Source organism: Myxine glutinosa, chromosome 8 (genome assembly GCF_964187855.1).
Source record: "Myxine glutinosa chromosome 8, kmMyxGlut1.1, whole genome shotgun sequence".
NCBI classification, from domain to species: Eukaryota; Metazoa; Chordata; class Myxini; order Myxiniformes; family Myxinidae; genus Myxine; species Myxine glutinosa.
In genome coordinates, this window is record NC_136268.1 from 52,102,462 (window position 1) to 52,130,409 (window position 27,948).

The 27,948-nt window shown below is 42.4% G+C and overlaps 1 protein-coding gene across 12 annotated transcripts in view; it reads left to right on the forward strand.

Moving 5' to 3' along the window:
• The window catches only part of LOC137432502 (patatin-like phospholipase domain-containing protein 7), a 170,660-nt gene that overhangs the window by 57,595 nt on the left and 85,117 nt on the right, over nt 1-27,948 (forward strand). For all 12 annotated transcript variants that reach the window (XM_068124495.2, XM_068124501.2, XM_068124503.2 and 9 more), the window contains 10 exons: nt 3,128-3,418; nt 6,546-6,623; nt 13,375-13,580; nt 13,723-13,854; nt 14,041-14,164; nt 14,349-14,462; nt 14,600-14,672; nt 16,061-16,213; nt 16,551-16,614; nt 20,645-20,813. In XM_068124495.2, the coding sequence (XP_067980596.2) occupies nt 3,128-3,418; nt 6,546-6,623; nt 13,375-13,580; nt 13,723-13,854; nt 14,041-14,164; nt 14,349-14,462; nt 14,600-14,672; nt 16,061-16,213; nt 16,551-16,614; nt 20,645-20,813 (1,404 nt within the window). The remainder of the gene's footprint in view (nt 1-3,127; nt 3,419-6,545; nt 6,624-13,374; nt 13,581-13,722; nt 13,855-14,040; nt 14,165-14,348; nt 14,463-14,599; nt 14,673-16,060; nt 16,214-16,550; nt 16,615-20,644; nt 20,814-27,948) is intronic.

Genomic DNA, 27,948 nt, shown 5'->3' on the forward strand with positions numbered 1-27,948 from the left:
ACGAGAAGAGGAAGACGTTCAAGGAGTGGCAGAAGGCGAAGGGTATGGGGGCAGAAAAGGCAGAGCATGAAAGTTATAAGGCTGCAAAGAAAGAGGTAGCAAAGGCACAGGAGGCATGTAGGAAAATGTTCGGAGAACGTTTGGATTTGGAAGAGGGTCAGAGAGCTGTATTCAGGATTGCAAAGCAGATAGCGAAAGAGAGGTATGATGTGATGGGGGTGAGTTGCTTGAAGGATGAAGTGGGACAAATCGTTGTGGACCCAGATGAAATTAAAGGAAGATGGAAGAGATATATGGAAATGCTGTTGAATGCAGAGAATGAATGGGATGGCAACACAGAGAGTAACCCAGTTTTAGGACCGGCAGAGAAGATAACCGAGAAGGAAGTTGAGGAAGCGATAAAAGCAATGAAGAGTAGAAAAGCGGGAGGGCCGACGGGGAGTTGTGGGAGATATGTTGAAGGCAGTGGGAAATTGGGGTGTGAAGAGAATGACAGAGATCTGCAATCTAGTGGTGAAAGAAGGCCGCATTCCAGTGGATTGGGAACTGAGTACCCTCGTCCCTCTATACAAGGGGAAAGGTGACCCTCTGGACTGTGGCTCGTATCGAGCGATAAAGCTATTGGAGCATGGAATGAAGGTATTGGAAAGGGTGTTGGAGAGGAGGATAAGGAAGAAAGTGAAGATTGACGAATTGCAGTTTGGATTTATGCCAGGAAGAGGAACGACACACGCGCTTTTTATTGTTAGGCAGTTGCAGGAGAAGTATATGGAGAAGAGGAAGAAGTTGTTTCTTGGGTTTGTTGATCTGGAGAAAGCATTCGATAGGGTTCCACGTGAAGTAATGACATGGGCATTGAGGAAGTTAGGAGTGGAGAAATGGTTGATCAGAGTGGTGATGGCAATGTACAAAAGAGCGCGCACAGCTGTAAGGACGAAGGACGGGAACAGTGGTGAGTTTGAGGTGAAGGTGGGAGTGCATCAGGGGTCGGTACTAAGTCCACTACTATTTGTAGCTGTGATGGAGGTGCTGGCTCAGAACGTAAAGGAGGGTTTACCATGGGAGTTGTATGCAGATGATCTGGTGTTGATTGGAGAAAGTATGGATGGACTGCAGGAGAAGATGAACAAGTGGAAGGAATGTATGGAGACAAAAGGTCTGAAGGTGAATATCGGAAAAACGAAGGTGATGGCAAGTGGTAAAGCATGTGGTGATGTGGAAAGAACTGGGAAGTGGCCGTGTGCTGTGTGCAGGAAGGGTGTCGGAGTGAATTCCATTCAATGTACAATGTGCGCTGAGTGGGTTCATCAAAAATGTAGTGACTTGAGAGGGTCATTAACCAGTGTGGCAGCTACATTCAAGTGTAAGGTGTGCACAGAGGGAGCTGCAGATGGAGGAAATGTTGAGTTGGATCTTGGAGACGGCGTGAAGCTGGAAGGTGTGAAAACATTTTGTTACCTAGGAGACATGCTGAATGGAGAAGGTGGATCAGACTCGGCAACGGTTGCTCGAGTGAGATGTGCATGGAAGAAGTTTTGGGAACTGAGTAGCGTGCTGACGAGGAGGGGAGTGTCGTTGAAGCTGAAGGGAAAGGTGTATGCTGCATGTGTGAGAAGTGTTATGATTTATGGGAGCGAGACATGGGTAATGAACGTAGAGCAGCATCGAAGGCTGGAAAGGGTGGAAATGCGAATGGTTCGGTGGATGTGTGGAGTATCGTTGAGACAGAGGAAGACAAATGATGAATTGCGAAAGATTATGTGAATAGAGCCTGTGATCGATGCTGTGAAGAGAAACAGGTTGAGATGGTTTGGTCATGTGTTGAGGAAGGATGAAAGTGACTGGTTGAGAAGAGTGATGGAAATGAATGTAGAAGGAAGTAGAGGACGGGGAAGACTGAGAAAGACTTGGCTAAAGATGGTGGAAGAAGAAATGCGGGCAAAGGGGTTAACAAGGAGAGATGCAGAAAATAGGGCAAAATGGAGAACATTGTCATGGGGACCGCAAGGCTAACCCCTGCTCTTGCAGGGAAAATGGCCTTAAAATGCCTGTTGTTGTTGTTGATTCCGTTTAAACAGTCCCTACGTGATCCCGCTTTATCGGTCCTGTCTCTGGGCTCTCCTGCTGTTTGGGGAAATAACCCAACCATCGGGGCTATTGGACTCAAATTTGGTACGTGTGAACAAATGCTTTGTGATTATTTTATGTCCTGTTACAACAGCGGAGTGTGAGTTATTCCCCACCCTGTTCTCTTTAATAACAATTACTAGGTCATCTAATCTCGATTATCGAAGTTACCCCCTGAAACTTCTGATCCCCACTCATCCCTTATTTACCAACCGGTTGCTCTGAAACCTGAAACAGACCTTCTACTCGATGGTCCGCAGGATCGCACCTCAAAGCCATCCTGTCATGTCAGCTCCTTATTGTTGATAATTGTGGAGGATATCCTGGGAAACAGGTGTAGCTAGTGAAGTGAAATGTTGAGGGTGTTAATATTCTGGTAAAGGATAAACAGTTTACCTTTTGTATCACACTGATAGGCCGGATCTGCATCCTGAACTCAATCAAAATCTTTTCAGCTTGTGCTTGTCACCTACCCAATTCATCCAGTAAGTTTCATCCAAATAGGTCTACAACATTTTGAAATACCATGCTATATATCGTTTTTGGCCTGATCTCTCAATGATGAAGAATCGCTTGAAAAATTAAAAAGACTCGTATCCAGATCCGGATTCGTACCTTCACCAAAATCTAATCAATTTGCCCTCGTCAAACATCCAACCTGTCCACCAGATTTCGTCGAAATCCGTCCATAACATTGAGATATCCTGCACACAAAAACAGACAAACAGGGGTGAAAACATAACCTCCGTCTACCTTTGGTGACGTAGTTCAATATTGCAGTAATAAAGATGATTGATGAAGACTACCTTTTTAATCAAATATCTGGCTGAGACTTCGTGTTTCTGATTCAACAAAATTCGCTGATTTGAGATATGTCCACACAGTTTAAAAGTAGTTTTTGTTTTAGTTTTTTTTTTGAAGTTATAAGCAAGCATGAGTCATACAAACCCAACTCGCTTTCATCCTGTGACACACTAATTATCATATAAATTGTCACCAGGGAGGAGAGAAGGAGCTGGATGTGCGTGGACGTCGTGTGAAAGTCCTCACCGAGCCTTCAGTCGTACATCATTATCCTGTTCGGAATGATGAAAAACACAAAGGTGATGAACCCACTGATGACAAAACTGTGTACGAATGTGACGACGGAATTGAAGGAATGGCATCCGGCGAAGGTGTCCCTGCGGCCTGGGGTTCTGGGACAGGTGCGTTTGAGTGGAGCAATGCACGACAGCTCGAGGAAATTATTGGGGCAGCCAAGAAAGATCTGCTGAATCTTGTCAATATAAAGGTACTGGTGGTTTCCACCTTTATACAGATGTCCTTTGCCAAGTTATCATTGTTTTTTTGAATTACTGTATAATTTATATGAAATATCATGATAAATGCATTTGCCAGTTTGAACAAAATTCTTCATCATTCAACACTTTTTGATTTTATTTGGATACCACCCGATGTCATTGCGTCTGAAAATCCTACCAAAAAGGAGAAATGGCAGTAATTATTGTCTCTTGACAACTCTTCTCCATATGCTCCACCTCCAACTCCCCCCCCACCCCCCAAAAAGGTTAAAAAAAAAGAAAAAGACATCACTGTGAAACTGGTCTTTGTATTTGCTGTGGAAGAATATTTGGCCATAACTATATCAAACACGGGCCTTGATTCACCTACAAAAAAAAAAGCAATTGCATTGAAGCATGTCGCAAAAAAAGAGATAACAATGGATGGAGGTCCTCAATGCCAAACAGGAAATCAGAGCTGTCTCCCTTGACATATCTCGTGCCTTCGATACAGTCTGGCACCCCGCTCTGCTCATCGAACTCCTATGGTATCCATGGAAACCTCCACACATGGCTTGCCGACTTCATCTGGCCGCAGTCAACGTGTGGCCCTGAATAGAATTCTCTCATCCCCCTTTACTGTTCAGGCTGGAGTTCCTCAATGCAGTATTCTGGGCCCTGTGTTTTTCTGGTCTTCCGACTCTGGAAAATCCTCTATCTCTTTGCTGATGACTCCACTCTCTGCCACTCCATATCTCAACCCTCAGATCGGCAGGCAGCAGCCTCTTCACTCTCTGCAGACCTGGACAAAATCACAAACTGTTGGGAGTTGAAACACAACCAGTTGGACATTGCTGGTATCCAGGAGATGGGGTGTCTCAACTCTGGCTGCACTTAGCAGGATATTGGTTGGGGCTTCTTGTGGTTGACAACCTCGGTCTGCATGGGATGGAATTGGTCTGTGGAAAGAGGGCAAGAAGCCATGGAAGAGGTCAAATGAAGATTGGGAAACCGTCAACGAGAGGCTCCTGCAATCCTTCTTTTCCATTCGTGGGTTGGAGAAAGATGATGGTACTCATGTTTACATTTCAACCCTCAGAAGACAAACATCCATAATGGACCACAACAAGGCAGTGGAGACTCGAGTTTTCTATTCCTACCTTTTCTTCACCATTGGCCAGATCACTCCTGACTGGTCTTGCTGGGAATTTCCAATGTCTGGGATTTCCACATTTGCAACTGGAAAGAGGCACAATTTGTGCTTTGGGGTTGACGAGTGTAATGATAACAAGACAAGGCTCCTGCGCATGATCATGTTTTTCTGAGCTTGCAATAATGAATACCTTTTTTTCCACTGTCACATCCATATAATAATTTTGGGTGTACCAAATCAAATCAAATAACCGTTCCTTTCACGCTATGATGCACATAGGGCTGCCAAGGCAGTTTCATTGGCTAAGGAGTACAATCCTGGAGGGGTCGCCACCTCGACGCAGGATACCCGAATTGCTTATTATCTCAGTAAGCTGGTACTCATTTTGCTGACTTTGGAAGGACTAGGGCATGCCCGTACTATATCTATATCTAAAATTATATCCCCCCCCTCTATTTACATGAAATGGTTTGGTCCAAAGCGAACGGCTTGCGAGTACGGTGACAATCCCCCCCCTCTATTTACATGAAATGGTTTGGTCCAAAGCGAACGGCTTGCAGAGTTTGGTAAAGAAATCGCCATAGCATGCACAAACGCGCAGGAAAGCGAAAGAATCGCAAATTAGTTTTAATTAGTTTTAAAACATCGTTTAACGCCAACATAGCGGCAACATAGTTTGCCAACGTGAAATAAATGAATACGCTCTCAAATGTGCCGTCCGAGGCAGAGTCTGTTCGCCACGTTCGGCACACGTGATAGCTCGCTGCTCTCTGATTGGTTGAATCGTTTTTTGGACATAGCTCGGTAACTACTTCTCCGATTAATATGAAACCTTGAAAAGGCACATCCTCGGGTCCCCAGCAATATACCTGGCAAGTTTAAAGTATATCGGACCCGTGGTTGTCGAGAAACAGCGGTCACAGACATACAGACATACAAACATACAAACATACAAACATACAAACATACATACATACATACATACACACAGAGATTACTGGAATTATAGATAGATGACAGGCTGAGTCAACCCACCTGGTGTTAATTCAGCAGCATGACAGGGACTCAAATTCAAGACACTGAGATCTTAAGCCAGCCGCCATAACAAACAGTTAAGCGCACACCAGCTTGGGTGCACCAAATACCGAAGCTTTATCACCTACTAAACGATGTCATTGTGGCTCCGTGGCTACGAGTCCTATTCTTCTACTCACCCGCATACAGGAAGTGACCTCTAAACCAATCAAATGTGAATGCTGACGCATACATGCAGAGGTTCATTCAGTCACACACCACTGTTATAAGATTGCTGGTCTACCATTGCTCAAGAAAATGAAGACGCCTTGGCATCCCATGATCCAAGGCCCTCCTCAGTCATCATTAGGGTTAACTGCAGAGGATCCTCAATTTGCATCATAAACAGGAAAGCCGGAGAACCAGTGTTGGACCCACTGGAACAGCTGCGATGCTTCACAGAGCACTTCCATGGGTTCTTAACGAAGGGTGTTAATATTTAGCTGTTTTTGGCATCAAAGGACAAACAGAGGTTTGCCTGAGAGGGAGGGCCGGATGCCATAGGCAAATTGCAGAGGGCCAATCAAAGCCTCCACATGATCAGAGAAGCAAGTGTTAATGGGGTCCCTCCCTCGTGAGCTGCTGCAGAGAGGTTGACAATCCATACTCGATGCCTCGCATTATATCATCAAGGATGGTAACAGCCAATGTGGCATCTCACTTCTCATACCAGAGCAAATCCCAGACAGGACAATCCAACATCACCCTGCACAGTACACATGAATCGTGACTTGGGGAGCTGAAATATTGTTTTAGCTCAGTTTAGGCCGATGTGGTTTCCATTGCCTCTGCCAACTGCCAGGATATCTAAGAATAAAGCATGTGCGCCAGTAAAATGTTTTTTGCCTTTTTGTTTATTGTGCATGCAAATATAAAATGCATGTATTTATTGTTTCTTCATTTGTCGCCAGGATCCTTCTTTGTTAGATGGCCGAGTTACTTTGCATCATGTTGGAGCGGGTGCTGTGGTCGCTAGACAAGGAGACCAGGTATGTATTATTCGTGTTTGTATTCGGTGCACTATTCACTGACTCTGTGTTTGGTTGTCGATTTATTTATTTGAATTGTTGCTTTTATTTCCATAATTTATTTTCCACTGGTACTGAGTTTGTCTGATAACTTAATATTTTGATTATTTTTCTGCATTTTTCCACAAAATACTGTTTACCATCACAAAGATTGTGGATTTGTAAACTCATTTCCCTGACATTGTTCTATCTCCGTTTCTCACATTTCCACCTCCCTTTCTCTTCCTAATCCCCTTTTCCTTTTTACCCATTTTGTTTAAAATTAACTCCCCAACCCTCTCCTCTCTCACCTCTCCTGTATGAATGAATGAATGAATGATCGTTTTAAGGCCATTTTCCCCGCTAGAGTGGGGGTTAGCCTTGCGGGCCCCATGACAATCATGGTTCCCTGTTTGAGGCAATGTTTTTATGGCCGGATGCCCTTCCTGACGCCAACCCTTGGTCACGCTCTTACGATGCGCAGGGATACGGTGTACCTATTCTAACCTGGGGTACACACGGGGATTATTCATCCCAGCAAGCTGGTACTCAATTTGCCGACCTCGGAAGGATGACAGGCTGAGTCAATGACAGGCCCTGGCGTTAATTCAGCGATCGACCGGGATTCGAACCCAGGATCCTAGGATCCCAAGCCGGCACCCTAACCGCTAAGCCAACACCAGGCTATGGTGTTGCACTAAGCCAACACCAACACCAGGCTCCTATGTTATCATTTTTACCGCTGCCACCGAAGGTGGACGGAGATTATGTTTTCACCCCTGTATGTTTGTCTGTCTGTTTTTTGTTTGTTTGTCTGTGAACAGGATATCTCAAAAAGTTGTGGACTAATTCAGACGAAACTTGGTGGACAGGTTGGGTGTGTGACAAGGAAGAATTGATTCGATTTTGGTGATTACCCGAATTCGGATCTGGATATGAGAATATTTCAAGTTTCCTTCATCATTAAATGATAGGGCCAAAAACGACATAGAATTATATTTCAAAACGATGTAGACTGATTTGGACAAAACTTGGTGGATGCATTGGGTACGTAACAAGAACAAGCCGATTCGATTTTGGTTAACGTCCAGAACCATATCTGGCCTATCTGTGGGATACAAAACGTAAACTGTTCAGCCTGGTGGAATTTTGCATGCTAATGAGTTCTGTTCTTGTTAATTTTTGTTTTTAAAGCCACCATTGGTGTTGACACACACACACATATATACATATAAACTAAACTGGACTTTCTCTGTCTCACTGAAACCTGGCAACAACCTCTGGACTACTTCTCACTCAACCTCACTACACCCAATGGATATTCATACATCAATAAACCACGCTCGGAGGGCCGAGGTGGTGGAATTGCCGTAATTCACCGACAGGACATCAAGACCAGCCTCATCTCCATCTCATCTGCTCCATCATTTGAACACCTGGCTTTTAAACTCTGGTCACACACAGTCAGTCATGGCAGTCGTCTACCGCCCTCCCAAACCACACCCATCATTCCTGTCTGACTTCTCTTACTTTCTGACCCAGCTCTGTTCTTTCTCCCCCTCAATCCTCCTCCTCGGTGATTTCAATATCCACATGGACTCCACTGACTCCACAATAACCACTGACTTCACTGATTTACTCACCTGCTTTAACCTCACTCAACATGTCAACTTTTCTACCCATAACCGTGGTCACATTCTCGACCTTGTCTGCTCTACTGGACTAATTTTGCACCATCTCTCTAGCTCCGACCTCACCCTCTCTGACCACTTAGCCATCACTATGACCATCAACATCCCCACCCCAGCACCAAGGCATTATCGCATTATCAACTTCCGTAAGCTAAACTTTCACCTACCTCATTCTAGTCCACCCTCTCTGAAAAAATATCCACTTCTCCCTTCGTTGACCTCGACACCCCTTCTGACCTCACTGACTACTTCAACCACACTCTCTCCTGCCTCGACCAGCTTGCGCCTATAAAAACCAAAACAGTTTCTTTCACCCATTCTGCTCTCTGGTTTACCCCTGAACTCCGCCTGATGAAAACTCGTGCTCGCCAACTTGAAAGACTCCGCAATAAAACAGGTCTCACAATTCACTCCCAAGCCTACAAGGACCACCTGCAGCACTACAAAGATGCCCTCTCCTGCGCCCGCTCCGCCTACTACTCTCAAATTATCACAATTTTAGATTTGAGAATTATCACAAATTATCTAAGAACCCCAGAATGTCATCACGGGACCTACAGGTAGCTCTTGCCACTGTTGATGTCAAAGTGCATGAGTCTACCATTAGAAATAGGCTGCACAAATTTGATCTACATGGGAGGTGTGCCAGGAGGAAACCTTTGCTGTCCAGAAAGAACATCAGGGCAAGACTAAAGTTTGCCAATGAACACCTAGGCAAAGACCAGCACTTCTGGAACAATGTGCTCTGGACAGATGAGACAAAGGTAGAGCTATTTGGCCACAGTACCAGAAGACATGTTTGGCGAAAATCAAAGACAGCATTTGACCACAAGAACCTGATACCAACTGTAAAGCATGGTGGTGGAAATATTATGGTTGGGGCAGCTTTGCTGCATCAGGGCCTGGGCAGCTCACCATCATATAATCCACTATGAATTTTTCATTGTACCAGAGGGTGCTTGAGGTTAATGTGAGGCCATCTGTCAGAAAGTTGAAGCTCAACCGAAGGTGGACCTTGCAACATGACAATGACCCTGAACATACCAGTAAATCCACCAAGGAATGGCTGAAAAGAAAGAAATGGAGGGTTCTGGAATGGCCAAGTTAAAGCCCGGATCTAAATCCCTTCGAGATGTTGTGGGGGGATTTGAAACGAGCTGTGCATGCAAGAAACCCCTCAAACATCGCACAGCTGAAAGAATTCTGCATGGAGGAGTGGGCAAAAATTTCTCTCAGTCGATGTCAGAGATTGGTAGACAGTTATAAGAAACGCCTACTTGAGGTTGTTTCTGCCAATGGTGGCAATACCACCTATTAGAGCCAAGGGTGTACTTACTTTTTCCACATGCGAAATTTGCATTTATGTTTATTTAAATTATACAATGGACTACAAAATGTAAATGTTGCATGGTATTTGTTATATTATATCACCTTTATCTATCAATATTGTTGAAATGAAGATCAAATAGCTGTATGTTGAAATATGTTGAAAAAGTCAAAACTTTACATGGGGTCTACTTACTTTTTCATGTGACTGTATGAAAACCTACAAAAGCACTTCATTCAAGTTTCTACCTTGTTTAGTCAAAACGATATGTACATAAATACATTTCAGCCCGGCGGTGGTGGCCATCTTGGATTTCTCAATTCTGAGGCATTATCCGCCATTTTTGAGCTGGGCATACAGCAGATTTGAGTTCAGCACCCCTCAATACCCCTAAAAACATTGTGTGCCCTAAATTGACACGATTTGCCTTCAGCACTTTAAATAAGCACATTTTCAGAAAATTTTCCCAGTCTATTGCACTTTTTTCAAATAACTCACAATTGTCTCTAAAAATAAGTTGAAATTGACAAAAAATATGTGGTCTCCACAATTCTTTATTTCAGTGTTAATATGACAGAACCTTTGTTTTTGATTCAGAACTTAATATATCCTTTTAATAGTCAGGTTCACTATGTTTTTTCGTTCAAAATTTTGGTAGATTAGCAAAACTATACATTTTTGGAATATTCAGAGCATGAGGAATCCAAAAATTAATGTTTACATTTGCGTAGACACCTTTGCGAAAATGACACTCAGGACAGTGATGAAGATCTGTAAAAGCATATTCCTGAACGGTATAGACCTCGTAGATCCTGTGTATAGGACTTATCGTTCAATCTGATACTACCTATAACTTCCTATAACAACCTATAACTTCAAAGGACTTGCAATATCATGCATTATGTAATACAGTTATATCACAAATATAAAGACAATGGTTTTCAATTACCTTTGTTTGTTGCTTTTCTATAATCCTGAGCACTATTTTGAGGCCTTTATTGGATTCCTTGACCCAGAAAACATAGGATTAGCATATTTAATTAAGTCTCTAGGTTGACTAGAAGCCGAGATCGCGCAAAATATGTATTTTATGGCGGCCATTTTCAAAATCAAAAATGGCGGCCATGCAGGTGTCTGTGCAAATGCCAACATTGATTTTCAGATTCTCCATGCTCTGAAGATTCCAAAAATGTACAGGTTTGCTCATCCCAAAATTTTGAAAGAAATTATATTTGTTAACATAGTGAACCTGACTATCTTCATCACTGTCCTGAGTGTCATTTTCGCAAAGGTGTCTACGCAAATGTAAACATTAATTTTTGGATTCCTCATGCTCTGAATATTCCAAAAATGTATAGTTTTGCTAATCTACCAAAATTTTGAACGAAATTATATTTGTTAACATAGTGAACCTGACTATAAATCAGAAAACAAAAAGAAATGGCATTGAAAAAATTATTGACACCCTGGACTTAATATTTGGTAGCACAGCCTTTGGACAAAATAACTGCAGTCAAATGCTTCCTGTAGCCATGAATGAGCTTCCTACACCTCTCTACTGGCAGTTTGTTCCACTCTTCTTGTGCAAACTGCTCCAGTTCTCCCAGATTTGAAGGGTGCCTTCTCCCAACTGCTGTTTTCAGATCTCCCCACAGGTGTTTAATGGGATTTAGATCTGGACTCATTGCTGGCCACTTCTGAACAGTCCAGCGTTTTGTCTTGAACCATTCCTGGGTGATTTTTGAAGTGTGTTTGGGGTCATTGTCCTGCTGCAAGACCCATGAGCTTCGATGGAGATCCAGCTTTCTGACACTCGGTTGAACATTGTACTCCAAAATGCCTTGGTAATCTCCTGATTTCATGATGCCATGCACACATTCATGACACCCACTGCCACAGCAACCCCAAAACATCGCTGAACCTCCTCCATCTTTGACTGTAGGGATGGTGTTCTTTTCTTTGAAGGCTTCATTTTGTTTTCTGTAAACATAGAGATGATGTGCTTTACAAAAAAGCATCTGTCCACAGGACATTCTCCCAGAAGGATTTTTGCTTGTTCACGAGTGTTTTGGAAAACCCCAGTCGGGCTTTCTCAGCAGTGGGGTGTTCCTCGGTCTCCTACCATAGAACCCCCTTTCATTGAGTTGGTGATGGATGGTGTGAGTTGAAACTGTCGTACCTTGTGTATGAAGGTCAGCTTGAATCTGTTTGGCAGTTGATTTGGTGCTTTCTCCACCATGGGAACAATCCTTCGCTGCTATTTTCGATCAAGTTTTCTCTTGCGGCCACGTCAAGGGAGGTTGGCAACATTGCCATGGGCTTTAGGTTTCCTGATAACATTGCGTACGGTGGACACAGGAGCATCAAGGTCTCTGGAGATTGACTTGTAGCCTTAAGATTGTCCATGCTTGGATACAATCTTCTGTCTGACCTCCTGAGACAATTCTCTGGTTTTCTTTATTTTCTCCATGCTCATTGCGTTGCACACAGTGACACAAAACAGCAGAATGACTCCTTTTCTCCATTCAAACTGTTTGAATGAGTTCTTTTTTATATTAGACACATAAAACTCACCACAGGTGACTTCAATTCCAAAGTAAAGGAGAATCACCTGCTTGAAATCTAATTATGTCTAACAACTTCTAAAAGGTGCGAATAATATTGTCCGGTCCATTTTAGGATTTCTGTATGGAATAAGCTAAGATTTAGTAATTTTTTCAGCTTTTTTGTTTTGTTCCACTACAAACCAAAGAAATACATATGTGGATACCAACAGATTTTTTAATTTCAACAATTTTCTGGAAGAAATGTTGCTTTATTTGAAAAAAGTGCAACGGTGCCAATATTTTTGGCCATGACAATACAGTATATATGTATATTTATGCATGAAGTTTTTAGTTAATTAACACCTGTTTTCTCAAGTAACTCCCTATTTCATATTCAGTCTATGCGACATGATCTCAGACACCACCAGCCAATAAAAGTGTCTACCGACGAGGTTCATGTCCATCATTTTGTTTATCCATTGACTTTATTCAATGACTGTGCAGATTATGTGTGCTCTGTTCATAATATATACCCCTCCAGGGAGGAGAGAAGGTCAGAATGGGATGGGATAATTTGCTGTGCTCGAGAAACTCTTGATATGCGCTCCAAGACCATTGACATTTTTATTGTCGTCTTGCATGAGTTAGGTGCGAGAGCAATGCTTTTGGACGTGTGAGGTGTGTTCTGAGACATTGCTACTGTTTGGGGGAGGTATCCTTGTTTATACTTGGTCTACGTGCATTTACTCTGTGTGATTGTTCCAGTTCATGCAGCACACAAATTGCCAACTTTCAGGGATCAATAACCTTTTGGCCTCCTAATAAACATTATTCGCCATACACATAAGAACAGGTGATGATCTGAGTGCCGATATGTTATTATGGCCTAGATTGGAATGCTTCCCATCATACACCTTGCAACTCACCACCTCCTTTAAGACAGGTGGGGGTTTGTAATAAAATAAAGATCTGAAGTCATCTCAACTGCAGTGCATTCTTTCTTGTTTCTGGTGGTGGTGGTGCATATATTACGATAACTTATTTGTGGCATGATGATGTCATGCTAAACCCCTTAACCTTGTTTTTACAATCTACCAAGGTATTGTGTTGCCTTTCACCATATCTTCTGCTGTTTTTTTTTGTTTTTTTTTGTTTTTTTTACAATGCAGGATGCCAGCATTCATTTTATCATCTCTGGTGCACTGCACGTGTACCAGCGGCTTATTGGACGTGAAGAGGAGGTGCTGCTCTTTCTAGCACATCCTGGAGAGATGGCCGGACAATTGGCGGTTCTCACCGGCGAGCCTCTTATCTTCACTTTCCGTGCCATGAAAGATTGCGTCTTTTTGCGGATCTCAAAATGCCACTTTTACGAGTGGGTAGTGTGCCTTCTGCTTGTCCTTGAAAGAAAATTTTGGCATATTTTTAAATATATGCAGCAATGGACAAATTTGATCAGTTGTGGTGTTGTCTCAAGTGGTTCTAATATTAAGAATTGTATGTATGCGCTCTTCCAGGATAATGCGTCTGCAGCCTAGCGTGGTGCTCAGTGTTGCACACACGGTGGTCAAGCGAATGTCACCGTTTGTGCGTCAGATTGACTTTGCTCTCGATTGGATGGCTCTTGAAGCAGGGCGTGCTGTGTACAGGTGTGTTCTGCTGCACACTTCCTCCTTCCACTCACGAAAACATAACCTCCTTTCCTTAATGCCATCTATGTTTTCTCAATATTCGCTCGCTCAATAAAAACTTGATTATCTCAGAATGCTTGTAAAATGAGTTTATTTGTGTTGGTGAAATCTGCTTTCCTCCTGCACTGTTATTGCATTCCAAAGGCAGGGAGACAAATCTGACTCGACATACATTGTGCTGAGTGGTCGATTACGATCCGTCATTAGCAAGGATGAGGGCAAAAAGGAACTGGTTGGAGAATACGGTCGAGGAGATCTCATTGGTGTGGTGAGTTATCGCCGAGTTTTATTGCCGAACTCTTACTTTATTCAGATGGCACAGTTCAGTATTTATCCTGCCTTGGTTTATCCTACCTTGAATGTCGTCACCATGAATATTGTGCGATTTGGATCATTCCTGAAGGGCTAATACCCTGCTGGTTTCTCTCATGGTGTACACCATTGCAATGTAGGTGGAGGCTTTGACACATCAGCCACGTGCAACCACAGTGCATGCTGTGCGGGACTCGGAGCTAGCCAAGCTACCGGAAGGTGCACTGAACACCATCAAAAGGCGATATCCCCAGGTATCTGCTTTAACTCTTCAAACAGCTCTTCCGTGAGGCAAAAAACAGAGGAGAAGACCAGAGAATTGTTGCCCCCTCCTCCCAATACTATACAACATTCTAACAGCCAAACAGAAACTAATATTGGTGTTTTTCAGGTTGTTACCCGACTGATACATCTATTGGGCCAAAAGATTCTTGGCAATCTTCGTGGAAAAGGTCCACTTGTAGGTGAGAACGCATACTGCGAATCACCGTTTATGGTGGATTTGTAAAGTCTTGAGTTCAAACCCTGGGAATTTGGAATGCCAGATGCATGATTTCGACTTGAGTAGTGGACACTCCGTGGAATATGGATAGAGTGCAAACAAAAAGGATGCATATTCCATTTCGACCATAAGGGTATCCACTACATTGATCAAAGAGTCGATTAAGATGTGCCTACTTAAAAGAGCAATGCTCTTCAAAATAAGTAATCTGCAGTAATCTTTCAAATGGTTTCATTATTACCTCCACCACTGAAGGATATTTTTTTCACCGCTGTTTGTCTGTTTGTCTGTGAGCACGATATCTCAAAAATTTATGGAAGGATTATTACAAACCTTGGTTGGATGAGTTGGGTAGGTGACGAGAACTAGTTGGTCAGATTTTGGTTCAGGTCCGGTTGCAGATCCGGCCTATCAGTTGGATTCTTGGGAAAAATGCTAAGGTCATAGAAAAGGCCCCTTTGTATAAGGGTATGTGCCATGTGGCAAAGTATAGAAAAGAAGGGACATTCCATAGCTTGTAGAAAATGCCAAACAATACAAAATAAGGGAGATTCAAAAACATTTTTTGTGCATACTGGACTACCCTTACGTTCTTTGGAGGAACCAAGTAATGCTCTAGAAAAGTTCATATAATGTGGTGCCAATTTGATTCATACAGCTACATGAAGAAGTAAATAAATTTTATTGCCAGATGTAGGGCGCCCCTTTAAATGAACTTTTCTAGAGCATTACTTGGTTCCTCCGAAGAACAAGGGTAGCCCAGCATGCACCCGAGCTTTTTTGAATGTCCCTTCTATTCTATACTTTGCCACATGGCATATACCATATAAAGGGGCCTTTTCTATGCCCCTGGCATTTTTCCCAATAATTTCTGTAATGTTGGTGCCATTTTAGTTTTCACTATCTTATTACCTTCGCAAAAGCGGAAGGTTATGTTTTGATCGCTGTGTATTTATTTGTATGTCTGTGTGTGTGTGTGTGTGTATGTTATTCGCATAACTCAAAAAGTATTCAACCGAATTGCATGAAATTTGGTGGGATGATTGGTTATTATACGGGACACATTTGATTAGATTTTGGGAGCAATCGGGTCAAAGGTCAAGGTCAAGGTCACGAAAAGGTCAAAATCGTATTTTAGTACAGTACAGAACAGTAGCTGCGGCGAAGGTATGCGCTCTACCGAGTGCCCGTTCTAGTTACATTTTATTGTCGTTAAAATGATTAGTCACCATGATATCTTCTTACCTTAAAGACATTTTCGAGAAGAACGAAATGATAAATGAGTGTTTATAGTGAAACATTAATTTGTTTTTCTCTATCTTCAAATGAAACTCCCTTCAATGTGCACAGGCCCAGTCCTTAACATCACATCATCAAGTGGCAACCTGGATGCCGTGGCCAACCCAGCGAGTAATTTGTCTACTGTGGCAATACTTCCAGCCTCGGAAGATGCACCTCTCACCGCTTTTGGCCTTGAACTCATGCATGCCCTCAATGCCATCGGTGAGGTTGATGAATATATTGTTCTTGTTGCCTTCCACTTACCCCTTGGCTTGCCAGTTTGGTACTTTTCTATTTTCTTTACACTCTTCTTGGTTTTGATGTGGAATCTCAGATGTCTGAATTATGTAATTCGTGTAGCTCTGTACCTGTCTCCATAATCTTCTAATTGCAGTATGCCAAAGTGACTCATGACTCCAGTTTTCATGCAGATTATGCATCTGTGTGTGCGTGTGCGTGCACATGTGCGAGTGTGTGTGTTCCATTACAAACCTTAGACTTTGTGTATATATATATATATATTTTTTAAACTTCACAACTGTGCCTTTTCTTTTTGCAGGACCTACTCTGCTTCTCACCAGCAACACCATCAAAGAGAGGCTTGGAGCCGCAGCTCTTGACAGGTTGGCTCGGTTATTGAAGTGATGTTTCCTCCAGTGTTGTGAGCATTGCTTTGTTTTTGTCATTCCTGGGCAGATGTTTGAGTCGTTAGCATAATAAATTTTCCAATTTAACGACTTGAGTGCTTCTCATCACAGATACCTGCCCTTTTATGTATGCACATGTTCAGTAATTGAAGCAGTAAATATGAACTAGAATAGCTTAATTGGTGTAGCTAACATTTTTCCCCCTGATTTACTCACATTTCAGGTGATTTGCAATGCAGAAAGTAAAGATAAACACACAACATGTAGAAAAATGCATTTCTTGATTCTCATGAAATGTTTATGTAGCATCAATTAATTACCTCCGCCACCAAAGGTGGATGGAGGTTGTTTTCACCCCTGTCTGTTTGTCTGTCTTTTTGTTTGTGAACAAAAGATCTCAAAAAGTTGTGGACGGATTCGGACAAAATTTGGCAGGGATGTAGCGTATGTCACAAGGACGAAACGATTAGATTTTGGTGAAGATCCGGATTTGGATCCGGCTACTAGAATTTTTAAAGTGATTCTTCACCATTGGTAGATAGGACCAAAAACGATACATCACAGGATATCTCAAAAAGCTATGGATGGATTTGGACGAAACTTGTTGGACCGGTTGTGTGTATGACGAGGAAGAATTGATTCGATTTTGGTGAAGATCTGAATATGGATTTGGATATGAGAATTATTGAATTTTTAAGTGATTCTTCACCATTGAGTGATATGGTCAACCAGGCGGAGGTATGCTCTCTACTGAGTGCCGTTCTAGTTTGAAATGAAATTGATTGTACTAAATAATAATGGATTGCATTTTTTGGGGGATTGGGAATGAGATTCTTAACAAACTCATTATATCCATTTTAAATGCTTTCATTAAATTTGAGGTCAATAAAAACTTTGAGCACATTTATCAGAGTCCCCCACCCTTATGAAAGTCCCCCCTTTGCCCCCAATTTTCTCCTCAACATGCCTTCCTGCCCCTACCAAATACTTGGTGTCTTTGTGGATTAGATTAATATTTTGACTACATTATTCAAAATGTATATATTTTCCAGAATTGATTAATAGAGAACACAGCCAACCTGCCCCCCCCCCCCCCACCCAAAAGCAATTGCTCCATTTTCACCCTGATTTACTCACATTTCAGATGATTCACAATGCAGAAAGTAAAGTTTTCTTAAGTATTCCCTCCAGGCCTTCAAGACAGCTGTTCACCACCATCTCAGATTTGTCCCCAATCTAAAACCATGATCTTTTCTGCCCTCGTTAACCCCATCCCACCACCCCACCCCAATCCCTCCTCCTTCCAAATTTCCAGTTTTCCCCTCCTGAGAGTTTCTTTCTGTATCCATCTTGTCCACATCATGCATCCTCTCCTGCCCCCCTTTCCTCCCCACACCCATTGTTTGTCCAAGTCTGCCTCTATCTTGGCCTTCAACTCTGCTGTTGGTATTTCCCCCTCTCTCAACTACTCCTTTTGCCCTGTTGTATCCTATATCTATTTCCATCAGCCTTGACTCTATACAAAACAAACAAACAACAACAAAAAAAGTTTATTGAGGTTTATATGCTCCTGCATCACTGAAATAAAATCCTGGCTTCAAATCAACTTCCTCAAGCTTAACTGTGATAAATCTGAAATTAATCATCATTGGCCCAAAAACGCTCACAAAATCCACCCATAACTTTGCCCTCAACATCGACGGTATCCCAGTATCCACCTCCCCTCACATCCGGAATCTTGGCGTCATCTTTGACCAAACCCTCTTCTTCGACAAATACACTAAACAGATCACAAAGTCAGCCTTCTTTCACCTGAAAAACATTGCCCGTCTCCGCTCATCCCTCTCCTCCACGGCTGCAGAAACCCTCATCCACGCCTTCATCACCTCCCGTCTGGACTACTGCAATAGCCTCCTCTATGGTTCACCCTAAAAAATCACCAATAAACTCCAATACATTCAGAACTCCGCTGCCCGTCTACTCACCCATTCCCGGACCCGTGACCACATCACCCCCGTCCTTTACAAGCTTCACTGGCTCCCCATCTCCCAGAGAATCCAGTACAAAATCCTCCTCTTGACATACAACGCCCTCCATAACCTGGCCCCATCCTACCTGGCTGACCTCCTCTCCAGACACACTCCCACCCGCAACCTCCGCTCTGCTGGTACCAACCTCCTGACCCCCTCCATCCGGACCAAATTCAGATCCTGGGGGGACAGGGCCTTCTCCATCGCTGCTCCCACCCTCTGGAACTCACTACCTCACACCATCAGAGACTCCTCCTCACTCACCACATTCAAAACATCACTAAAGACCCACCTGTTCAACACTGCATTCAACATTCAACCCACAGCATTTAACCCCCGACTATCACTTCTCCTTCTCCCTCCTTTTGCTTTAAATATTTCCCTATTGATTCTTGTCTTTTTGCAATTGTTGTTTTCATGTATTGTTATGCATTATGTTTTCCACTCTGTCAAAGCGCCTTTGGGCTTCTTGAAAAGCGCTATACAAAATAAATGAATTATTATTATTATTATTATTATTATATGTTGAGGTTAAAAGTCGAAAAGTTGTTATTTTTCTTTTTACTATGATAAGGTTAATAACGAATATTTGAAACTAATTTGTCACTTTTAGTGTTGGCACCATTTTCCCAAACATGAGGCAGAATCCTGGCAGGGTGAGCCCTATTTTTTAAGGTGCAAAGTCCCCTCACAGACTCTTCCCCCTCCTCAATATATCGGGTGTGTGCACTCGTTTTGCTAACTCTAGCCCTAAATCTCTATTCGCACAGTGTGATTTGTTTGTTTGGTCCAGGAAAGGTTTATTCGTTGGCAGCCTAGAGGTGTTTTTTTTTTTTTCTTCATTGTAAATTTTTGTTTGTTAAATTCCATTCGTTTCATTAACCTGGCATTTTTGTTTTAGGGTAAAGTTTAGGACTACGTGGCATCGTATGTATAATTATGGATCTTGCTAAAATGGAGCAAGGCAGTATTGTAATGTTTTTTTTTTTAATGCAAATAAGTTGCTAGCTCCGAATAAATCCACAAATGCATTGTGGAAACTCGATATGTAGGAAGTGCATTAGTGCACCTTCATTCCCTACTGTAGCGACACGGGCGGCTGTTTTATGCCTGCATGTGAGTGCCTTGAAGATACAGCCGTAGGTCAAAATGGCCAGACATTGTGACCAATCCACAGTGTTTGCCCAGGTTGAAATGTTAATCACAGGTCGGCACAGGTTGAGATTTTCCGTTTTGACATGGGAATCCTGCTAATGAGCTTACATGCCTCACAAAACTACAATGCTGAGGGATGTTGACCAAAGATCCATCTTCTTCTCCTTCACAACAACGCATTTGTGGAGAAGGCCAGTGATGCGCAGGTCTCCGTTAGTGGTTTTGAGCACCTGGATCTTTCTTTCAGTCCACCCCACTCCTCCCCTCCAAGAAGTGCGCAGTAATTGCAGGGAATCATGGGACAGTGCAGTGATTGCATGGAATAATGAATAATGATGTATAAAACTACATCGACGCCTTTCTTTTCAAATTGTGAGCATTGATTAATTTACCCAATGAAACACGAGGTTCTGCGAGTCTCTTTCATAAAACACAGGCCCCCCTACCTAGATGAATTGACCAATGAGACATTTCTTTGATCTCATCCTTAACCCATGTCTTCTGCTTTTTTTGAACCCTGAAGGAAACGCTTTACGTGTGTGCTCTTTAGCACAGATGAGCTCATGACACGATGTCATGAACTTTTTAATGGAGTAATCATTCAAACCTGGGGTAGTCACACTCCTAATTGGAATTCTTTGTTGACATTTTGTTACTTTCGAGCACACATTGCTCATTCGTAACTATTGTGTTTTAAAACGATTTTTTTTCTCATAAAAAGTTTTTTTTTCTTTTCTTACAAAACCAAGATTTAACATGTACAAATGGTTGACGATAATACAAGCTACCTAAAAGTTGTCATTTTGTCCCAACCTCTTCAGCATCCACGAGTATCGCTTATCAAGCTGGTTGGGTCAGCAGGAAGACCTGCATCGCATTGTGCTGTACCAGACAGATGGTGGTATGACACCGTGGACCCAACGCTGTCTTCGACAAGCCGATTGCATCCTCATTGTCGGCCTGGGAGAACAAGAGCCCACTGTTGGCAATGTATGAAGGGATTTGCTTCATTCCTTCCTTGATTATATTCTCTGCAGATAATGACCACTTTAATCATAATTGTCATTTTGCAATAACCAAATATTTTGATTTTTGGATTATTTTGGACGAGACTCTAAAATTAATTTTTCTTCTGTTTTTAGTTTATTTTTCCGAAATAAACTCAAAGTGGGTCCCAGTGTCTGCCCGTACGTACGTCAGCTAACATTTGACCAAAGCATCTTCTCACAAACTGCCCGACAGATTATAATGGACCACATTTGGTATGATACATCAGGACAGCAAGGTCTCGTATGTTGTGCTCCCCATCCAGATGCAACCCCTATAAAGGCCATGAAAGGGGGGCTTTTTCCCCAAATATTGGTATTTCATTCAAAAATCTTCTTTTCAGAAACCGTAGGACAGATCCAGACAAATTCACCACGAGGCATCTGGACCATTCCCCAACCTTAATTTGTGCTCCCCATGGCCGTATCTCCCTTGGAAATGGGGCTACAGCCCCCTCAAATGGGGCCACGGCCCTCCCGAATCCCCCATTTTCAATATAATATCTTCTCTACAACTACCTGAGTGATACAGACCAAATTTGGTGCATTGCATGAGAACAGTAAGGTCTCATGGGGTTGTGCTCCCCATCTGGACCCGCCCCTTATAAGAGGCTGGTTTGCCTCATATTTAGGTAATTTATTTTAAAATCTTAGAAACCAGGGGGAAATAATCATCAGTCCCCCACGGGGCTATTTATCACTGACGCCACCAAAGGTGGATGGAGGTTATGTTTTCACACATGTCTGTCTGATTTTTACTTGCAAAATCGAAGATTTTTCAATTATATTGGTCGGTTGCGTTTGTGGTTCTGTCTGTCTGTTACTTGGCAAAAAAAACAAAAAACATTTCTGTGTGTGTGTGTGTGTGTGTGTGTGTGTGTGTGTGTGTGTGTGTGTGTGTGTGTGTGTGTGTGTGTGTGTGTGTGTGTGTGTGTGTGTGTGTGTGTGTGTGTGTGTGTGTGTGTGTGTGTGTGTGTGTGTGTGTGTGTGTGTGTGTGTGTGTGTGTGTGTGTGTGTGTGTGTGTGTGTGTCAGCTCACTTATGCTTGCCTACAACAACATTGTTGTTGTTGTCTACAGGACACAATTTTAATCCGATCTTCACGAAACTTTACCAAAGGGTAGAGTTCATGGTCCGACAAAATCCTATATATTTTTGGGGTCAAAAGGTCAACATAGGCCAAAGGTCAACCACTTTTTTTGAATTTCTAAAATCCTCACTTTTGATCCGATTGATTTGAAATTTGAAGAGGATTTACATATCGGCTAACTGAATTCAACCACCAACTATTTTTGAGTTTAGCTTAGGCCAAAAGGTCAACATAGGTCAACATTGGCCAAGGGTCAACCACTTTTTTCAAATTTCTAAAAACCTCAATTTTCATCCGATTGACTTGAAATTTGAATAGGATTTACATATCGGCTTACTGAATTCAACCACCAACTATTTTTTGAGATCGGCGTAGGCCAAAAGGTCAACATAGGCCAAAGGTCAACCAATTTTTCAAATTCCTAAAATCCTCAATTTTCATCCGATTGACTTGAAATTTGAAAAGCATTTTCATATCACCTTACTGAAAGCAACCACCAACAATTTTTGAGGTCAACATAGGCCAAAAGGTCAACATAGGCCGAATTTCTAAAATTGTCAGTTTTCATCCAATTAACTTAAACTTTGAAGACGGTTTGCATATCAGTTCACTGAATTCAACCACTAATTATTTTTGAGGTCAAAAGGATGCTCCACTAAGTGCCATGCTACTTTGTTCTCTTTTGCCAAGTGTCTCTCTATGAGTGATTTTTCATGTTTGTTTGTCTGTTTGTCACCAGCCTATAGGTCACAATTCTAAACCGATCATCATGAAACTTCACCAAATTATATAGGTGGTCCCAATTGAGAAGCCTATTGTTTTTGGGGTCAAAAGGTCAACATAGGCCAAAGGTCACCAACTTTGCCAAATTTCTAAAATCCTCAATTTTCATCCGATTGACTTGAAATTTGAAGAGGACTTGCATATCTGGTCACTGAATTCAACCACCAAGTATATTTGAGGTCAACATAGGCCAAAAGGTCAACATAGGCCGAATTTCTAAAATCCTCAATTTTCATCCGATTGACTTGAAATTTGAAGAGGACTTGCATATCTGGTCACTGAATTCAACCTTCAAATATATTTGAGGTCAACAGAGGACAAAAGGTCAACATAGCCCAAATTTCTAAAATCCTCAATTTTCATCCGATTGACTTGAAATTTGAAGAGGACTTGCATATCTGGTCATGGAATTCAACCACCAAGTATTTCTGAGGTCAACATCGGCCAAAAGGTCAACATAGGCCAGAAGGTAAACATAGGCCAAATTTCTAAAATCCTCAATTTTCATCAAATTGACTTGAAATTTGAAGAGTACTTGAATATCTGGTCACTGAATTCAACCACAAATTATATTTTCGGTGATTATAGGCCAAAAGGTCAACATAGGCCGAATTTCTAAAATCACCAATTTTCATTTGATTGACTTGAAATTCTAAGAGGATTTACATATATGGTCACTGAATTCAACCACCAACTATTTTTGAGGTCAACATCGGCCAAGTTTTTAAAATCCTCAATTTTCATCCAATTGACTTGAAAATTGAACAGCATTTGCACATTGAATCACTAAATAGGGAAACTAACTATTTTTGAGGTCAAAAGGTCAAAGGTCAACTCAAGTTCAACCTTCCAAAATCATCATTTTTCATCTGGAAAATCGTCACTTTTCTTCCTGTTGACCCGAGCTTTGATCAAGATTGTCAATTTTAAACTTGATGAAATGGACAATTTACTGTATCAATGGGATTTTTTTAATTTGGGGTGGGGGTGGATTTTGCAAGTATCGTGCTCCGCATGACATCTTCTTGTTTGTTTGGCTGTGAACAAGATATCTCAAAAAGTTGTGGACTGATTCGGACGAAATTTGGCAGAGATGTAGCGTATGTGAAAAGTACGAAATGATTAGATTTTGGTGAAGATCTGGATTCGGATCCGGCTACTAGAATTTTTTAAAGTGTTTCTTCACCATTGGGAGACGGGGCCAAAACGATACATATAGCAGGATATCTGAAAAGGTTGTCGACGGATTTGGATGAAACTTGGTGGACCGTTTGTGTGTCTGACAAGGACGATACGATTCGATTTTTGTGAAGATCTGAATATGGATTCGGATATGCGAATTATTTACTTTTTAAGTGATTCTTCACCATTGAGTGATAGGGCTAAAACCAACATATAGCAGGACATCTCAAAAAGTTATGGACGGATTTGGTCAAAACTTGGTGGACAGGTTGTGTGTGTGACGAGGAAGATTCGATTCAATTTTGTTGAAGATCCGGATTCGGATCCAGCTCGTATAATTTTTTAAGTGATTCTTCACCATTGGGAGATATGGCCAAAAACGATACAAAGCAGGATATCTCAAAAAGTTGTGGACGGATGATTTTGATTAAATGCGATTCTGTATTGTGATTTTCTGGTCTACTCTGGGATACAAAACGTAAACTGTTCACCTGGTGGAGTTATGCTCTCTACTGAGTGCCGTTCTAGTTTCCTTTTGCAATTGTGTGCTGAGGTAAATTACCATTGTGGCATTTGGTGTGGGGTGTCAATTTGTTAAATAATATCTCATGGAGTGCAAGATATTCACTTTTGGTCTTTATCCCCGTCTTGATGACGCTTCTCATATACTCCAGCAGAAGCTAAAGTGCCCAAGGCAAAGTTTTGGTCCCAGTTCTGTTCCTCTTATTTTTAGTGACTATTCTGATACTATGAAAACCCTCACTTCCTCTTTGCATATGACTCAACATGAGCCTTATAGTTGTACCACATGCTACCGACAGGCTGCTAGCAGCGGATTTCCTCTTTGTTGACTTGATTAGCATCAAATACTTGTAATCACTAATCACTTGGAACATGATATTCAATCCTTACAAATCTCAGTCTCACCTGTGTCACTGAGAGGATCATCAAATGAACTCACCTATCAAACCACTGAAAGAGAGTCAGCCTCTCAAACGTTTGGGCCTCACCAATAGCTACAGCCTCTCCTGGGTTGTCCACATGTCAAAGCTGGCCTCAAAAACCAGTCACCTACTGGGTTTGTTCTTTCATACCAAGTCCGACCTTTGGAAATCTGAACTTCTTGTAACATGCATACAAGCCGTTGTCCATAGTTCAGGGGATGTTGTTCTCATGTTTTGGGTGGTATGGTGGACCTGCTTCACATCTTTCTCTTTTGGATGCCTTTGTACCTAAAACTCTTACCACGATTGACATCTCCTACAAAGAAGCAGAAGGACAGGCCATATTGTTCTCTTAACGCAGATGGGTTGGTGGCCACCACCTCTTCAGTCTTGCTCCCTTTTCTTCTTCGTTATTTTCCCTCCTTTCTTCTGTCGTGTGAAATTTTCCAACAACCTTCTTGTGCAGCTCACAAAATCAAGACTTACTGCTCACTTCCATTCCTTTGTTCTTCTTGTTGTGCTTGTCGAAACACCTTCCTCAGTCGGTGAAATCCCACTCTTGCCTGCAGGTTTTCAAGTGAGCAGTCAATACACCACCATCTTAGGTAATCATCAATCCCTTACCAATGACGTTTTCTTCCTCCTTTAACCCTTTTCCTACTCGCTGTTTCTACTTGCATGTTACTATGTTTGGTTCCCTCATCTTCCTCCTCCTGTTCATTCATTCCTTTGTGTCCGCTTGTTTGATTGTCCTATTGTCCATTCTCCTTATTGCACTGCCTTGTACTTCTTTGTCAATTCTTCCATGAGTCTATATTTTGGATGCAAAATAATAAAATCAACTCTCAGTCAATGGTGCCTGGCTTCAAGCAACCATAAGTCAGCATTGACTTGAGGATAGGGAGAAAGAAAATGAGGAAGGGAAGGTAAAGTGTGAGGTGCTCCCTGATTGCATTGGATTTGTGCTTTTAATGCATTTGTTTCAAAGCCAAATGAAGAGGTTGGAGTGCCGAAAAGCATTTTATTTCGTTTTAGTGGTAAAAAAATTTTTTTATAGTCCCGGGGGTTCAAAGTTGGGGGAGCAACAGCCTGATGTCTGATGCAAATTCTCTGTGTAAATTTGTATGGCAAGCACCGCACCAGGTGGGAACGGGTATTATAAGTCAAACTAAAATACGCCAATTCTATGGGTTTTATCGTGTCCATGTGGATGGGTTCTTTGCTTGCACTTGTGAACAAACAACTAATCGGTCCCCAAACATATTACCGAACAATGCGTATTGTGCTATCGCATTTTCTTTCTCGCTGGTGAATGTTGAAATGTAAGGGCCAAGTTTTAATGCACTTGTTTTAATGCGCAAGTTTATGCTGAACTTTTACTTTTGATGCAGGGATGCATCTTGGCAATGGAGCATGGTAAAACCAATCGGTAATCAACAGTTTAATGTCTAAGGTAACAGGGAGGGATGTGGGGGTGAATTTGTGAGGTTAGGGTTAGGAGAGACAGGAGAGATGAAGTTCCTTCAGGTTCATGAGTATGGCCGATCCCGATGGGCGTTTCTGGTGTTGGAGATGGACAAGTCCATCATATTTTTTATTTCTTTACAAGACAGAGGTTAATGGAAGAAGGAAATAGCCCAAACCCCCATTCCAACTCCCCCTCCCCAACCCAATACCTTCCTCTTCCCTGCACACTGGGGAAAACACTCCCCTGAAACGCAATTCCCCCCCTCTCCTTACACACCATGTCATAAATCAATGGTCCACCTTACCTGTCTATGTAATAAATACAGACTTGGCATTTAATATGGAATATTTTTTTTTTCTTGACTTGGGTTTACTTTCTTAACAGAGTATATCAATCTGGTGAGTTTCTTTTACACTTTGGTGATTTATTTGTTAAAAGAACTATGTCACTGATTGTCTGTCGCAGCAAGAAGTCAACAACAGGATTATATCACAGGTGGCGTGGCAAAATGTACGGACAGGTGCATTTGACGATTGGCTTCACAGTGGGGTATACAATGGTTGTTGCGTTCTGTATTAGTGGAAAACAACTGCTGCACGTCTCCAAACGTTATTGCCGCTTCCTCTGGAGATGGTCCGTCAACTCGACAATGCTGTTTGTCATGGAGTGGTGGCTTTACGAAATTACGGCATGAAAGAGCGTGCTATTGCTCGGCAGTATGGCATCGCTCAAGGTCAGGTGTCAAAGATCCTGAAACGAAATGCTCAGAGGGGTGTCCCTACTCCAATACCGTGGCCAGGACGTCCCCGCAGAACCACAAGGAGGGATGATCGCCAGCTGCACCGGTTAGTCCGCAATGGCCGTACCAAGTCAGCTAATCGGCTTTGGGCTGAGTGGCAGCAACTGACAAATGTGCCTGTATCCAGAAGGCTAGTCAACCAACGACTGGTTCAAGCAGGCTATCGTGGCAGGCGTCCCCTGAGAAAGCCACGCCTGACCAGACAACACCGCCAGCGCCGATTGCAGTGGGCCAGAGAGCACCGTCAATGGCAGCCAGGACACTGGAATCACGTGATCTTCAGTGAAGAGTCCAGATTTCTGGTCAATCGTCAAGATGGCCACGTCCGAGTGCGCAGACAAGTGCATGAAGCCTACAACAAAGATTGTATAGTGCCAAGAGTCCAAGCTGGAGGTGGTGGGGTGACCGTTTGGGCTGCTTTTCATGCAGGGGGCAAAACTGACCTGGTTGTTCTGAATGGAAACCTGAACCAGTTCAAGTACAGGGCCATTCTGGAAGAAACATTGCTTCCATTTGCTCGTGCAGCCTTTCGAGGAAACTTGTCTTCCAAGATGACAATGCACGGCCTCATCGTGCTCGCATGATCCAACACTTTCTTGCTGACCGTGGTGTGGAGCATATGGAGTGGCCTGCAATGTCCCCGGATATGAATCTGATAGAGAACTTGTGGGCAGAATTAACGCGTCAAATCGACCACTTGGACCGGCAGCCGACCTCTGTGCGTGAATTGCAGCAGGCTATTGTCACTGCATGGCAAGCGATTCCTGTCCAAATCTTGGCAAATCTCGTGAACAGCATGCCTCAATGTGTACG